Source organism: Carettochelys insculpta, chromosome 1 (assembly GCF_033958435.1).
Source record: "Carettochelys insculpta isolate YL-2023 chromosome 1, ASM3395843v1, whole genome shotgun sequence".
Lineage (NCBI taxonomy): Eukaryota > Metazoa > Chordata > Testudines > Carettochelyidae > Carettochelys > Carettochelys insculpta.
The window spans coordinates 175,002,825-175,017,668 of record NC_134137.1 but is presented as its reverse complement, the minus strand read 5'-3'; the positions used below and the strand labels follow the sequence as shown (position 1 = coordinate 175,017,668).

Genomic DNA, 14,844 nt, shown 5'->3' with positions numbered 1-14,844 from the left:
GTCTTTTGCACAGCAAGATATTTGAACGCTTTTCTCACTGATTGTTCCAGTAAAGTCTGAGTAATATACCTATTTCTTGTGAATGTGTTCCTGTGACCGTTTGAAATGATACTGTTCCAGTATTCTGGCTTCAGTGGGAAACGAAGTAGGAGGTCTTTTTAAACGCTTTTTTGCCAACAGGCAGAGACCAGGGGATCTATCTAGGTCCCTAAATGGATTGTCAAAGGCCACATGTACAAGCAATGAGAGTTACTAGAGAACTACTGGGGAAGGATGGAATATAGGGTAAGATGAAAACTGAAAGGGACTGCATTTTACTGTAAGATATTGACTATCGTGCAACTGCAGACATGGGTCCTGATAATATATGAGGTTGTTTTATTTTACTTTGTTGCAGTTGTTAATTATTACATTCCAGCTCTAAAGAGACCATAATTTAGATGCTGTTAACCTGAATTCTATTACCTCGGATAGAACTACCACCGTTGTCTCCAGGTATCCAGGAAAGAGTGATAGAAGAAGATGTGGTTTTGGACACAGTAAGTCTGGGTTGGTCTGGTGGCACTGGATGAGAAAAGGTTAAAAACAGAAAATAGATTCAAATGATTATACATAACTTTAAACCATTTTATCAAATAACTGTTTTGTGTGGCAAAAAATGCAAATTATTTCTGTCAAAATGTCTGTATAGTTGACATCCTTAGTTAAGAAAAAGCAGACAAGTGCTCATTTTTTTATATTTAAATTTCTATACAATTTTATCTTTCATTTTTTCTCACTTTAACCCACATTTTCTCTGAACATCTGTTTTTCTCCACAATACTGTCCTGCAGGTGCCTCTCAAAAATGAAGAGGAACATGCTTACCCTCTCAAGACTACTTTCTATTAATTTTCATGCCTACTTTAAGTGCAATGGCTGAATGTTTAGCTGATGGAAAGTAATGCCCATTTGAAAATAAATGCAACATTCAGGGGTGTGTTTGCACCAAACAGAGGTAGTTGCACAGGCAAGACCAGATACATACACATTCATTCAGCTTCATGTGCTGAAAATTTAGCTGTGTGCAGTAAATGGCAAAGGAAAGGAGAATTTCTGCCATGAGGAAACCCAGTTTCCTATGCCTACACACATCTTAATTACTTAACAGGATGAACGCTGCAGAAAAAAGTTAACTTTATAATCCAGGGAAGATTTTGTTTACCCCATATGTACTGTACCATTGTTTTCTTATTCATCTAGGTATGGTACATTCTGCTGAGAGTTACTGAAAATATTACACAATAAAAGACTGCACATATTTTTTATCAGTTCTCACCTTCTCCATCTTAAGATCCCACATATCAAATACCAATCTTCCTTTATTCAAATGAATTAATAGTGATTTGCTTTTAGTTACTGCAGTTTAATAACTTTGAGAGCATACAATTATGAAAGCATGTACTAGAGTACAAGAAACAAGTTTTCCAGTCAGTTTCTTTTCTGTCCCATTTCCCAATTGTCATCGTGTTTCAGACATCACAGACAAGCACCCCTACAGGATTCTGGTGAGTTAATGCACACACTGACGCCGTTTCAAGGCTTACTAGACAGAGACACAAAGAAATGCCTACACTGTCATACAGACAACCTCTCTCTTTTTGTTAAATTGCTGACCTGCTTAAGCTGACAATTTTAAGAATCGTATCTCTGGGGACTGGGCACAGAAGTTTTTCCAAAGTGTGTTCTCTGTTCAGCAATATATTTCCTATGTCTGATATGTTTTGGACAGTTGAGGCACATTGCAAGGATCATTTGCTCACACTTTTCCCTCATGGGTAATAAGGAGGAGAATCTTGCAAGTTGAGGGATCTCAGGATGTGCACATGCGTATTGTGTGCTTGTGTTGACATTAGTGTTATACACACTTTCACAGTGTTTGTGCTCCTAGTAAGATCATGTTGGGTGACTATGCATGTGAAAAATATTATAGTGGGTATCTGGTAATACCTGCTAAATAAGTCTATAATAGGGGATAATATTAATACCCACTTCTATAGTCACCATAGCTTTCTGCATATTTCTCCTTTCATGAAGAAATTTTCCATGCTAGCTCTCATTCCAGCAAAATTTGATTTTGGATGTTTATACAGAATTGTTTCAGCTATTGTTGAATTCTGCAAACTTAAAATTATATCATACAACAGTAAAATACAAGATCAACTCAAAGTCAATTGAAAGTGAACACTTTGAACCAGATTCTGCACATGCTTATCCGCATGCTTAACTTTTAGTGTATGAACAGTCCTGCTGAAGCCATGAACAATCCTATTAAAGCCAATAACTTTATCATATTCAGCTTGTAAAATGTACATAATATATATAAGAAGGTAAACTACAAAGCTGCTAAATCACCTCTGCAAGAACAACTTTTCTTTTGATTCAGATCTTGTTTCTGAATATTTAAATTTGCAAAAATATTGTTTGTACAGATATGCAAACATACATGCTTAAATATATATTACAAACACTCTGACACATTAACAGCCATGATGACTGTAAAAGCAATTATGAAAGAGGTCCAATTACCTTACCTTGTACCTGCAAATTCAGAATAATTTCATCTGATCCCCAGTTGTTACTGGCCACACAGCTGTAATATCCAGAATCCTCTGCTTTCACGGTACGGATCACAAAGCTGCCATTGCTAAAGATGCTTCTTCGCCCATCATTCGTCACTAGACTGGGTGTCCCGTTACTACCTCACAGGAAACAAAATGCATACATTAAAGAAGTTACAATCGGATTAAATCAAACAAAAGAAAAACCAGGACCCTCTTTAGTTAAAGCCACACTGGAAGCTGAAGTATGACAGTGCTCTGTATTTGGACAGGGGGTACCCTGGCTATGATTTGAATAACAAAGAGCAACTACAGAGAGAGCCCTCCTTAATTATCTGCCCCTTTAAAAAGTACAGTGGGGGATAATGTAAATCAAAGCTGTAAAATGCATCAAAGTGACTGATATGCAGCATTGATTTCTCTCTTTCATAACTTCTAAGTGTCACTGCTGATCCTGTATTTGGATCACATTATTGCTTATACTGTGACATGCATGGATGTACGTTGATCTAACCAGTGTGTTAGAAAAGAGTAATGTGTGTCATATGCTACACTCATGAGTATTTTCTTTTTAGAAAATTATTATGGTTAAAATTTACCATGGATTTTGATGCACATTGGCAACACAATGATCACTGCCACTACAGCTATATTTCCTGAGCCTAATATCTAAATAACAGTCAAAACCATATTTAAACTATTTAGTATTTATCTTTCGCCTCCTGTTCAATACCTCCTAATCCAGGGGTCAGCAACCTCCAGCATGAGTGCCAAGAGCAACATTCGAGCTGATTTTTATTGGCAAGTAAGGTGGGAGATCAGCCCCGCCCCTCCTACCTCATGCAGCTGGGGCCGTGCTCACAGCCATATTGATGGCGGCTTAACAAAAGACCAGCTAATGCTACCAACTACCTAAACTCTGCACCTTAATTTATTTATTAATGAAGCTGTTGTGAGTAGAACCCTTAGTGGCTTAGTTTCACTGGCACTCGGCCACACGCAGAGGTCAAAAGGTTATATTTTGGCACTCTGCCTCAGAAAGGTTGCTGATCCCCGTCTTAACCCTTAAAGTCAACAAGTTGTAGTCCCTTGGACATTCTGAACCTGCCTTCTGCAGCTGTACCCATTCTGTCCACAGTAAGACATGCTCATGTAATGTCACTCACAATCTTACTGCATGATTTTGAGCTAAAGTGGCTTATTCAAGCTGCACATATAGTTGCTGGTTACCTATCCTTCATCCATTTGACTGTAGGAGATGGGTCCCCAACGGCCTTGCAAGGAAGGATGATATCCTTCATCCATGGGGTTGTTACTGTGCCGCTGAATGTCAGAATTCTGGCAGGAGCTGAACAATAAGAAGAAGAAGACTGAAATAGAGAAGTGTTTTTTTATACGTTCTTTGGAGTAAAAAAGCCACACACGCAAAATTAAATATTTAAAGGAAAAAAAAAACATTCTTGCTCCAATCTATGTTTCTATGAAATTAGTTCTTGTTGACTCCGTTATCAGCTATTTATTAAACACATATAGTCTATTTTTAATATCTGGAGGAAAGAAGATTGGAAGTGGAAGAGCCTTGAAGATGAACAAATCACCAAAGCTTTTAATCACTGAGCCCTCTTTACTTTCCTATGTACTTTATGGAAACTTAATCTTTCATATATCTATTAGTAGGAGCTCTGATGAAACATTATCTCAAAGAGATTTCCCTCTTCAAATTATCTACATTTTCTGGTAGTCGTGCCTACCCTACAAAAGAATCTTACAGACTCTAATTACTGAAAAGCAGCATATGCGCATCCTATGAGATCTCCTAGTTTCATTTCAGCTGGCAAACAGAAAATTTTATTTACCTCTGTGAAGCAAAAGTTGAAAACATTCTGAATTTATCAAGAGGGTTTTTTTTTTTTCATAATCTCTTTTAATGAGTAAGGTATGTCTTAAATGGCCCACATGTATTCCTTCAAAATTCAATATTATTTTTTATTCTCTGATCTTGCCGTCAAAGAGTTTCATTTTTATGTGTCAAGGCCACCTTAGGGTTAGCTTGTATGGTTATGGTTATATAGTTCCTGTGGCAATCCTGTGATCAGAGCTTGTCCCAGTTCCTGCTCTACTTCTGTGTCAGAGTCATGGGTAGAAAGGTTCTTCCTTCTCATTGTCTAGCAGTTCAGGGAAGCAGTCTTGGTCATTACCTGCTTCCACCTAAAGTAATGTTAATTTTTTAAAAAAGAAAACTATTATAACAGATAAAACATTGTGATTTTGAAGACCAGCTAGTTAACTACTGTACTGCAGTGGGATTGTAAGTGGAACTACTAGAGTTCCTAACCTGATATATGATTTTCTATTAGGTCTATATTTTTTGGCTCAACAGGGGAAAAGAGTGTCAATGATTAAATATGATAGTGATGCATGCTCTATAAATGCCTAAAAAAGGCTGATTTTGACAATTAAGTCAGTCTGTGGATGGTTCACCTTCTCTAATGATATACCACTCTTAAACTAAACTGCATCCACAGTTGTGAACTGTCTGTCAAGAATTCACATAAGATGTAAAATAGAACTAGAGGACCCATTGCAGCTCCACTTGCAAGCCGAAGCTGGGCTGGAAGAAAGGTGTAGCAGAAATTCGTAGTAATGCACACACAAAGTTTATGGGCCGGGCTCCGTGCTGTCTGGGGTTAGCAGCTGGGGCTGTCATGGTGCAGGGGAAGGCGCTGTTGGGGGGCTGGGCTGGGCTGGGCCTTGTACTGATTGGGCAAGGGGCTGGGGCTGGTATGGTGTGTGGGAGCAGGCTCCTGGACTGGGCCCTGCACTGGTTAGGGGGAGAGTCTGGCATGGTGTGGGGGGCTCCGTTGGGGGTGTGAGCTGGCTGGGGGAGTGACCGGGGCTGGTGCAGTACAGGGGGGTCTGTTGTGGGGCTGGGCTGGGCTGGGCCCCGTGCTGGCCGGGGAAGGGGCTAGCATGATGTAAGGGGCGGGCTCCATCGGGGGGCCAGGCCCCACGATGGCCAAGGGATGGGTTGGAGCTGATACAGTGCAGGGGGGGTTCTGTTGGGAGGCTGAGCTGGGTGCTGGCCATGGGAGGGGCTGAGGCCGCCACAGTGTGGGGGCGGTGGGGGAGGGGAAAGGAACATGGTAGAACCTTGCCCAGACAGACAGATGGACACACATAGCAAAAATAATATATAAGATAAGTATCTGAGAGAAAAGCTGCAATTTACTGGACCTCCACATTAGCAACATACAGAGCCAGCATATGAATGGAAAATGTAGCTTTATATCACGTCCCCCTAGAGTCAGTCGCTTGTGCTAATTAGAATAGCTCTTTGTCTGATCTAAGTTGCTTCCTGTTGCAGAGGTTCCCAAGGGGCCATTTTGGCAACTGGAGATTACCAGAAAAAAACAGAGCTCTCGTCATGGAAAATGTGACCACATAGGTGCTAAAGACAGCAAGATATCTCATCTGAAAACACTCAGGTGGATGTATAAGTTGTGTTCCCACATGTATGGACCACAGATTATTTTAGCAATACAAAACATAAATTTAAAGGTATCATCTAAATTTGTTCTTGCATTAGCCCGTGTCTACAAAACTGGTATTTACGTAGTCAGAAGGCGCTGTTGGCTTTGAAGATAAGGACTTGATGTTGTATGGGATGAGTCTACACCAGATAATTCATGTAAAAAATAGAAACATGCAGTTGTCAGGATCAAGAAAATATCTGATAAGTTGGGTCACAGAGGAAACCTCATTTTGATCCACTTTAGCACACACTTGCCTAATCCATCAGATTTAACGGTTTGGGGTTGCAGTGGCAGGGTGTTCAACACAAGTCAATGGAGTGTTCTCTCCAGAGGGCTCCTAGGAAGCCCAGACTAAACCATTATAGCTGGGGAAGATGAATTTTCTTTTGAATTGGAAAAACAGCGATCCATTTTGTGCCAGTTAGACAAACATGAAAATGAGAGACAGCATCCAATGTTACTGGGATGTTTTGTCTCAATGGGTTCTTATCCTCTGCAACCAATATTTAAGGTAAAATCAGAGATAAGAGAACAGATCTTGATAAGTGACTGGAAATCACTTTTGTAGGCTGCAGTGGGACTGCTGGGACTCGTGAAGCAAAAATGAAGCCATATTTTATATAATCATTTTCGACTGTGATACCTAGATTCTCTTAATATGCTATAGAAACCTGAGGTTATTAGGACATGTGTTCTGGTATAAAATTCAACTAAAACACAAAAATTCTCAGTTCTAATGATCAAGAGGAGTGGATGAAATGAGGCCTAGATAGTAGAACTACTGTACATTGCTGACAGCAAAGGAGCCAGACTGAAAATACACATTAATTACTGATGCTAGCTAAACAGCAGCCAACAAATACCTGCTTACTCTACACCTGCAGGTCTTTATGGATGATGGTTTAAGAAGCACTGTTCTGAGCAAATGCTGTCACCAGAATAGCATGAAGAAATTAGTCAGTCCTTACTTCTGATGTTGCAGTATTGTTTTCTGCAGTGCCTTTTTCAGGAGCATATGTTTTTGGGAAAGACCGACACAATCAGGACATTACCACACAGTAGGAAAAAGGTCACTGAAGAATTAAACTAACTAAAGCAAATAAACAAAACCCAGCAATCTACCATAGACTTAACACCTGCAGTGAAATCCTGGGCACACAGAAGCCAGTGTCAAACTCTCACTTTGACTGCAGCAGACCCAAGATTTCATCCCTGGAGGATTTTTTTAAGCTACTCATCCTGTCTAAGAAAATACCAGTCAACGAAGTCACTTGCAACTTATCTACAAAATAGGCCCCTAAAGGTATTTGGAGTTTCAGTAACAGCTACAGTCCACTAGGAAACTAGAACTCCTTTTCCCTCAGGACATTCCAAAATTGCAACAAGAAGAAATAAGCATTCCAAAAAAGATCAGAAAGTAAAATAAATTGCAAAAATTCAGAGGCTCTCTAAGCTCTTTTGTCCTGACTGAAAATTTCTATTATGTTTTACTACTATTTTGAACTAATTCAGGATCCTTCTCTTGAAGAAAAAATGTGTTCACTCAGTAGAATTTCAGTAAAAGGCCTCATTAGGGGATATCTATGTTCCTAGCAACCTGCTTGCGTACTTTACCTACTTTCCAAAGAAAACTTCAGAAGTTAATTACTCCCGTGGTTACAGATCAAATATAAGATCCCTGTGGATATGCCAGTTGTGGTTATCACAGGAAATTTTTTTACCAGTTTGCATGGTATATGTCATTAGGGTGCACAACAGTAACATGGAACTTCACCGAAACCCAAACTACTTGCAGACTGACAGAATGCAGCTCACAGGACACATTCAGAGTGTAAAATAAGCAATACTGCTTTTCTTTTAATTTATAAATTTTAAACTATAAAAAGGCCCATTACATCTGTACCAGAAAATAGAGCCCTGTGTGGATACAAAAATTTCTATCCGCATCCAAACAGCAATCTTAAAAAATGATCTGCAAATATCCACAGATTTGCAGGGCTGTGGATACAAATTTGTATTGGCATCCAATTCACAATCTGCAAAACTGATCAATGGATGACCACAAATTTGCAGGGCTTTACCAATTTTCCCTCTATTTTTTTCTATCTGTGTGTGGACTTTTTCCATGTGCAGAATGTTTTTTGTGCTCCAAAGCATATACAAATGTGTACCACCAATAGAAACACAAAACCTAGCAGCAGGCACTCTGCTAATCAGTTGGGTGGTATATGAATTTTTCCTCAGCAGCTGCACAAGCACACAGCTTACACGGACCACTGGGTTGTACCACAAAGTGTTCCACAACAGCTGGTCAAACAGATGTCTCCATACTCAACCAAAGATCAGATTATACCATCTGATTGTATTTGTCACCCTACTGTACAGAGCAGAGATTTGACCAATGAGAGTGGCTAATGAACACAGGTGGCTGCCCACCATCACTGATGACAGCTGTGGAAGAAACTACATGTTGGATGGAAAGATAAAATAAGAAAAGGAACAGAAGGGAGTTTGGAGAGCAGCACTGGTTAACAAATATCATCAAGGAAAAAAGGATCTGATGGTTGGGACATGCACATATGAAAGATGGGAGATATGCTGATTAAGCACAGAACTGAGTACCAGAAGGAGGAAAGAGAAAGTGATCAAGGCCAAGGAAGAACTTGCTAAAGAGACGGTAACAGGTACTGAATTTGTTGGTATCACCTGGGAAGTATAACAATAACTAGAGCTGCAATCAATGGAGAAACTAGACTGCCCAATTTTTGAGAGACCCAGGAGGAACTAAGTTTTAAGGTATGAGCTGCTACTGTCCATACACTAGAGACTCTTTTCATGTTATTTATTCAGTTCAGCACCTCATTAGTAATCTTCGAAATGGCCATTAGTATGGCTATTTTGAAGATATGTGCCCATGTAGACACACCCCAAGGGTACAAAATACTTCGATCTTCCCAAGTGAATTGAGGCTACAACTACACTACAGAATTATTTCCAAATATCTTACTTTGACACAACATAGCTACACTCAAAATGCATTTTAAAATAGCACCCACCTTTTATGAAATAGCATTTCCAGACACACTATTTTGACATAGTGCTACTGGACACCATTATGGCTTATTTCAAAATTCCTTGTCTTAATAGTGCCTATTTTGAAATAGGCATTATTCCTCCTACAATGAAGGTTACTGATTTCAAAATAATGCACCTGCTACTTGGAATGTATTATGAAATATCATGTGCGTAGTCTAGATGCTAGCAAAGTTATTTCAAAATAACAGCTGTTATCTCAAAATAACTCTGCAGCGTAGGCATAGCCTAAGAGTGCTTGACTTGTCCAATCTATCCACAGCTTACTTGCACGTCTCATTACCTCTCTCTATAATATTTTTTCCTTCCAGGTGACAGAATGATGTCAGCATGTAAATGTGTCTGTCTGCCACCCGGGGGGCAGGGAGTGGGGAGGCAAGGCCAGGGGCCAGGGCAGGAAGCCCCGGGAAGGCTGGGTTGGCCAACATGACTCTCCAGCCCCCGGGAAGGCAGGGGCTGGCCACATAACTCTCCTACCCTGACAGGGAGGCTGGACTGGCCAACCAGGCTGGGACTAGCTGAGCAGGTCCCTGACCAGGCTGGGGTTGGCCATGTGGCTCCCCAAGCCCATGGGAAGGTGGGAGCCCTGAGCTCCACCCCTGCAGTCCCTGGCCCTGCACCTTCCAGGATGGGGAGCCGGGACCCCCTTCCATCTTGCCCCCAGCACCATGGAAGCTGTTGGCTCTGCTGATCAGAGTCAAGCTCTGGCTGCCGCTACTGAATGACCCTCCCCGCTGGGCTGGGCAGCAGGGCACACCCCCACCAATAGCGGCAGCCAGAACTTAGCTCTAAGCAGGGTCTCCCATCTTTTCTGCTGGGGAGGGAAACCACCACTCAGACCCAACCTCCTGCTGCTGCTACTGACAGGGGAGCTGCTCCCTGCTTCCTGGCCTGTGGGTGGAGGAGTCAGTAGTGGTGGCTGGAGTTTGGCTCTGAGAGGCACTTTCCTCCCTGCCATGGGCTAGTGGTGGTGGCTGCTCCCAGCTCGTCCCCAGGTCCACAGCCAGAAGTGGCCCAGCTCTGCCCCACCTCCCTTACTGCCTCACAGGAGTTGCCCACAACATTCTCTTCAAAGCTTTTCCAGGCACCAGACAGACCAGGACAAAGAGGGTTGGAGACGGGGAGAGGCGTCAATGGGGGTGAAGGTGTGGGAAGGCCGGGACTGGCTGTGCGGCTCCCCAAACTCGTGGGAAGAGAGGGGGTTTGGTAAGCGCAGCACAGAGGTCACAGCCTCCTAGTTTTATTGTGTTGCCAACACACTCTGCAAACTGCCTACTATCCTTATATTAGAGGACGTGACATTGCATTAGTGAGGCTTTTGCTTTCATAAGTTGTAATTTCACAAGTCCTGACCTGGCACAAAACAGCTCTGCATTCCTGCTTTCTCCCTCAGAGGAGCTCCTCTCGTGTTTGCCGAGGAACACTCTGTCCCACGTCAGTGTTCCGGGAGGAAACAGAACTGCAGGCGCTGATGGTAAGTCAGGCTGGCTGAAGTAATCATAACTGAACCCAGGGGACTACAGCCCAGCACCTGGCCTGAGACTGAGAGACGTGCAATTCCACCCCAAGAGAGATGTGATAGCCTGAGGAGTGGGTGCACTTCCGCCCACCAAAGCGCGTTCGACGCAGGACACTAAAAAACCTCATCCCCACACCTATAGTTCTACTATGCTGTTGTTTTCAGTTGTTCCAGCTCAATTAAAGCCAAGCCAGCCTTAGAGTCCCCAACTCCCACTGAATGTAGCCTCCACCACCCATTGGTGAGGCCCTACTGTCAGTGTGCTGCCTTGGGCCCCACCCACTGGTTGGGGCCCCCCCGGGGCCAGCTCTGATTAAAACTAAGGCAGATACATCTCGGATTGCCATGCAGACAGACCCACAGACAACCTTAGACTTACAAATAAACCGTTCAAACCACCAAACACAGTTAAGGTATGTTAGCAGCTGGTTTTCTTAAGAGACAAATAATCAGACTTTTATAAAGGGCAGCCTGCATACCTTTAGCCAATGGTTCCACAGTGATAATTTCGCTGCTGTTGCCTCTTCCAGCAGCAGTCACAGCCACTACCCAGACACTGTATTGTCGATTTCGACTCAAGTTGGGGATTCTGTAGGAAAATGAGTCAGGAGAGGCTTCAAACTCGCTGATTACCTGTGATGGGAGAGACAAATGTTTCCAAACTAAAATAAACACCTAGAGAAAGACTGTAGAGTGGAGTTACTCAAGTCTTTTACCTCTGGGCATCTGCAATGGATTATGGTAATCACGTCAAACAGACTGCACGTGGTGCTTAACAGAATAGAACTACATTTTGTAATCAATTTATCAGTGCATTTAGCCCTGTTTTCTCTTTGCAAATTGTCTGTCCATAGATCACAGTTACGACTTTTGTTTCTTTCAACTGGGTTGATGAACAGTTTTAATTAAACTATTTGACAACTATGTTCTATGACTAGTTATTATGAACACATTGCACAGTAGGTTGAAGTCAGATATCCTGAGTGAATATTCACTCTTTGTTCAGAATGCACTGTTGGAATTCACTAGGGCTACGTCTACACTAGCACACTACATCGAAGTAGCCTATTTCAAAGTAATAACATCAAAATAGGCTACTTCGACGCGTATCGTCTACACGTCCTCCAGGGCTGGTGCTCTCGACATTCAATGTCGAAGTAGTGACAGGGAACGTCAAAAGGAGCCGCCCCGGAAGTAAATGTGGAGTGTCCACACACACACAAGCACCCTCTTTTGAAATAAGGGGCCAGGAAATCCCACAGACTGGGTCACAGGCTGGACTAGCCCTTCCGGGGCAACAGCAAGCCGCTCCTTTAAAGGGTTCCCTCCCAGACACACCTGGCCTGCACAGCACGAGGTCTGCAGAGCAGTAGCCACTCTCTCGCAGACCAATTCACAGCAGATATGGACACCCAGCAGCAGCAGCAGCAGCAGGAAGAGGAGGCCCTCCAGGTAGTCATCCAGGGGGCCAGCGTCCTGCTAGGTGCTGCCCGGGAGGCCACCCAGTGGTTCCTGCCTGATGAGCCCTCCCCGGAGGCAGACGGGGATGCCCCAGACCACCGGGCTCCCCTCTTCCTCCCCCACTGGCTGCTCCCCCACCTCTGGAGCTACCCCAGCAGCTCCAAGTGCTGGGAACAGCTCGTCATGCGCAAGTGGGACGACGATATGTGGCTCCAGAACTTCCGCATGCACCGGCAGACCTTTCTCAAGCTCTGCCAGTGGCTCACCCCAGCACTGAGGCACCACGGCACCTGGATGCGGCGTGCCCTCCCCGCCGAGAGGAGGGTCACAATAGCTGTCTGGAAGCTGGCCACTCCAGACAGCTATCGCTCTGTGGGACACCAGTTTGGAGTGCGAAAGGCCGCAGTTGGGGCCGTCGTCATGGAGGTAAGGAGGCCCAGGCATGCACCCACTGGGGGGGCTAAGGGGGCCGGGTGTGGGGCTGGGGAGGGAGGGACACCGGGGAGAGAGGGGCCGGGTGGGTGGGGTACCCGTGGAGGTGCCCGGGAGGGGGGCCTGGGGAAAGGGCACTGGGGCACCCTGCACAGCCTCATGGGTGTCTGTGTTCCCTCCCCACAGGTGGTCCATGTGCTTAACGCCATGTTGCTCCAGAGGGTCATCCGACTCGGGGACGGGGGTGCAGCCATCGCCGGATTCGCCTCCATGGGGTTCCTGAACTGCTTCGGGGCCCTGGATGGGACCCACATCCCCATCCGCTCCCCGGACCACAGCGGAGGAAGATACATAAACCCCAGAGGCTACCAGTCTGTGGTTCTGCAGGCCATGGTGGACAGTTGGGGCTGCTTCCAGGATGTGTACGTGGGCTGGCCCAGCTGCACACACGATGCCCGTGTTTTTAGGAACTCGGGGCCTGTGCCGCTGGCTGGAGGCGGGGACCCTACATCCCCCAGAGGGAGATCCCTCTGGGGGACACCACCATGCCCCTCTGCCTTGTGGTGGATGCAGCCTACCCCCTCCAGCCCTGGCTCATGTGCCCGTACAATGGCCACCTCAACGCCAGCCAGGAGCAGTTCAATGCCCGCCTGAACCACGCCTGCCAGGTGGTGGTGGAGAGGACATTCAGCTGTCTGAAGGGCCGCTGGCGGTGCCTCCTTGCCCGACTGGACATCAGCCTCCAAAACATCCCCCAGGTTGTGGGTGTGTGCTGCACGCTCCACAACATCGAGAGCAAGGGGGAGGCTTTCATCTGGGGTGGACGGTCGACGCTGGCACGGGCTTCCCCCAGCCAGCCGCCGCACCCAGCTGCCAGGCCCACCATAAGGGGGTGCGGGTCCGTGAGGCCCTGTGGGCCCACTTCAATCAGGGAGACCCCTGAGCACCCCCCCGGCCTTCCCAGAAGACCCCCCCCAACACAGCCCGCACTGCCCCCAACACCTGCACGCCCGCCCCCCCCAACAAGCACACACCTCCAGCTTTTTGGAAAATGAAACCTTTTTTTTTCTGAAACCTGATAACTTGTTTTGTTCACAACAGAAACTGCAACCATTATACAAAAAGGGGGACAACTATATACATGGGGGGGCAACTATATACATGGGGGCCCGGTGGACGGATCAGCCGTTGGCCCATCAGTCCGAGGTGGGAATAGAGGGGTGTGACCCCCAGCGGGTACGGCTCGCAACCCCCGTCCCCCGTGTCTGTAGTCCCCGGCGTGGCCGGCTGTGGGGCTGGGAGGACCGGCAAGTATGGCCAGGATGCCTCCACTGGCCAGTCTTCAGCCCCAGTGGGCTCTGTGGAGCTTGCAGGTGGCGAGATGGGTGGGACAGCAGACTGCAAGGCGGGTGGGGTGGCAGGCGGTGCGGTGGGGGGGCCTTGGGTGGAGCAGCAGGAAGGGTGGCCCGAGGGGCAGCAGGGGGCAGGAGCCGGGTGACGGCCTCCCGGATTGACCCGGCTATGTCCCGAAAGACCCCCATAAAATCCTCCCATGCTGCCCACCGCTGGGTGGACTCCTCCTGCTCAAACTGCAGACACTCCTCCGCCACCTCCGTCTGCCTCCGGACAGCTGCCAGGAGCTGGGGGTCCACAGGGGCCATCCCCAGAGTCCAGCGGTGGCGGGACCGTCCCTCTGGCTTTGGGGGGGTGTCTCCGGGCACTGGTGGTGGCTGACCTCCAGCAGGCTGTTGTGGATGACGGAGGGTGCCTGGCTTCCTGGGGCGTCGGATGCTGCAGCTGGAGAGAGGGAGGGGAAGGCTGTTAGTACAGTACCCTGGCCCGTGGCCCGTTTCCGCTCGCCCCCTCTTGGGTGCTGGGTCTCCGTCCCTGTCGGTGGGTGTGATGTCCCTGTTGGCTGCCGCCATGGCATTGTCCCCCCGCCCCCAGGGTTAAGGCTGAGTGCTGTCCATGGGTGCGGGTGCTGACGGGCACTGATGGCTGTGACGCCATCCCAGGATCATACTGTGGCTGGGCGTTTGAGGGTTGGGGTCCGCTGGGGGTGTGTGAGGCTCCTGGTCGTGTCTGGTGCCCCCGCCCTGTGGCCCATGGGTGTGTGCTCTGTGGGGTACGTACCTGACCGTCCATTGCCGCGGTTGGGGGAAGCCTGGTGGGCAGATGCCCGTCTGGTGCTCCAGGAGGGGAGGTTG

General features: G+C 46.5%; 1 protein-coding gene across 1 annotated transcript in view; it reads right to left on the bottom strand.

Annotated features, from left to right (window-relative positions):
- Nucleotides 1-14,844, bottom strand: part of DSCAM (DS cell adhesion molecule) — a 550,602-nt gene that overhangs the window by 63,796 nt on the left and 471,962 nt on the right. The window contains exons 20-23 of the mRNA XM_074983419.1: nt 11,224-11,377; nt 3,830-3,947; nt 2,573-2,736; nt 466-564 (exon numbers count right to left, since the gene is read on the bottom strand). Of these exons, the coding sequence (XP_074839520.1) occupies nt 466-564; nt 2,573-2,736; nt 3,830-3,947; nt 11,224-11,377 (535 nt within the window). The remainder of the gene's footprint in view (nt 1-465; nt 565-2,572; nt 2,737-3,829; nt 3,948-11,223; nt 11,378-14,844) is intronic.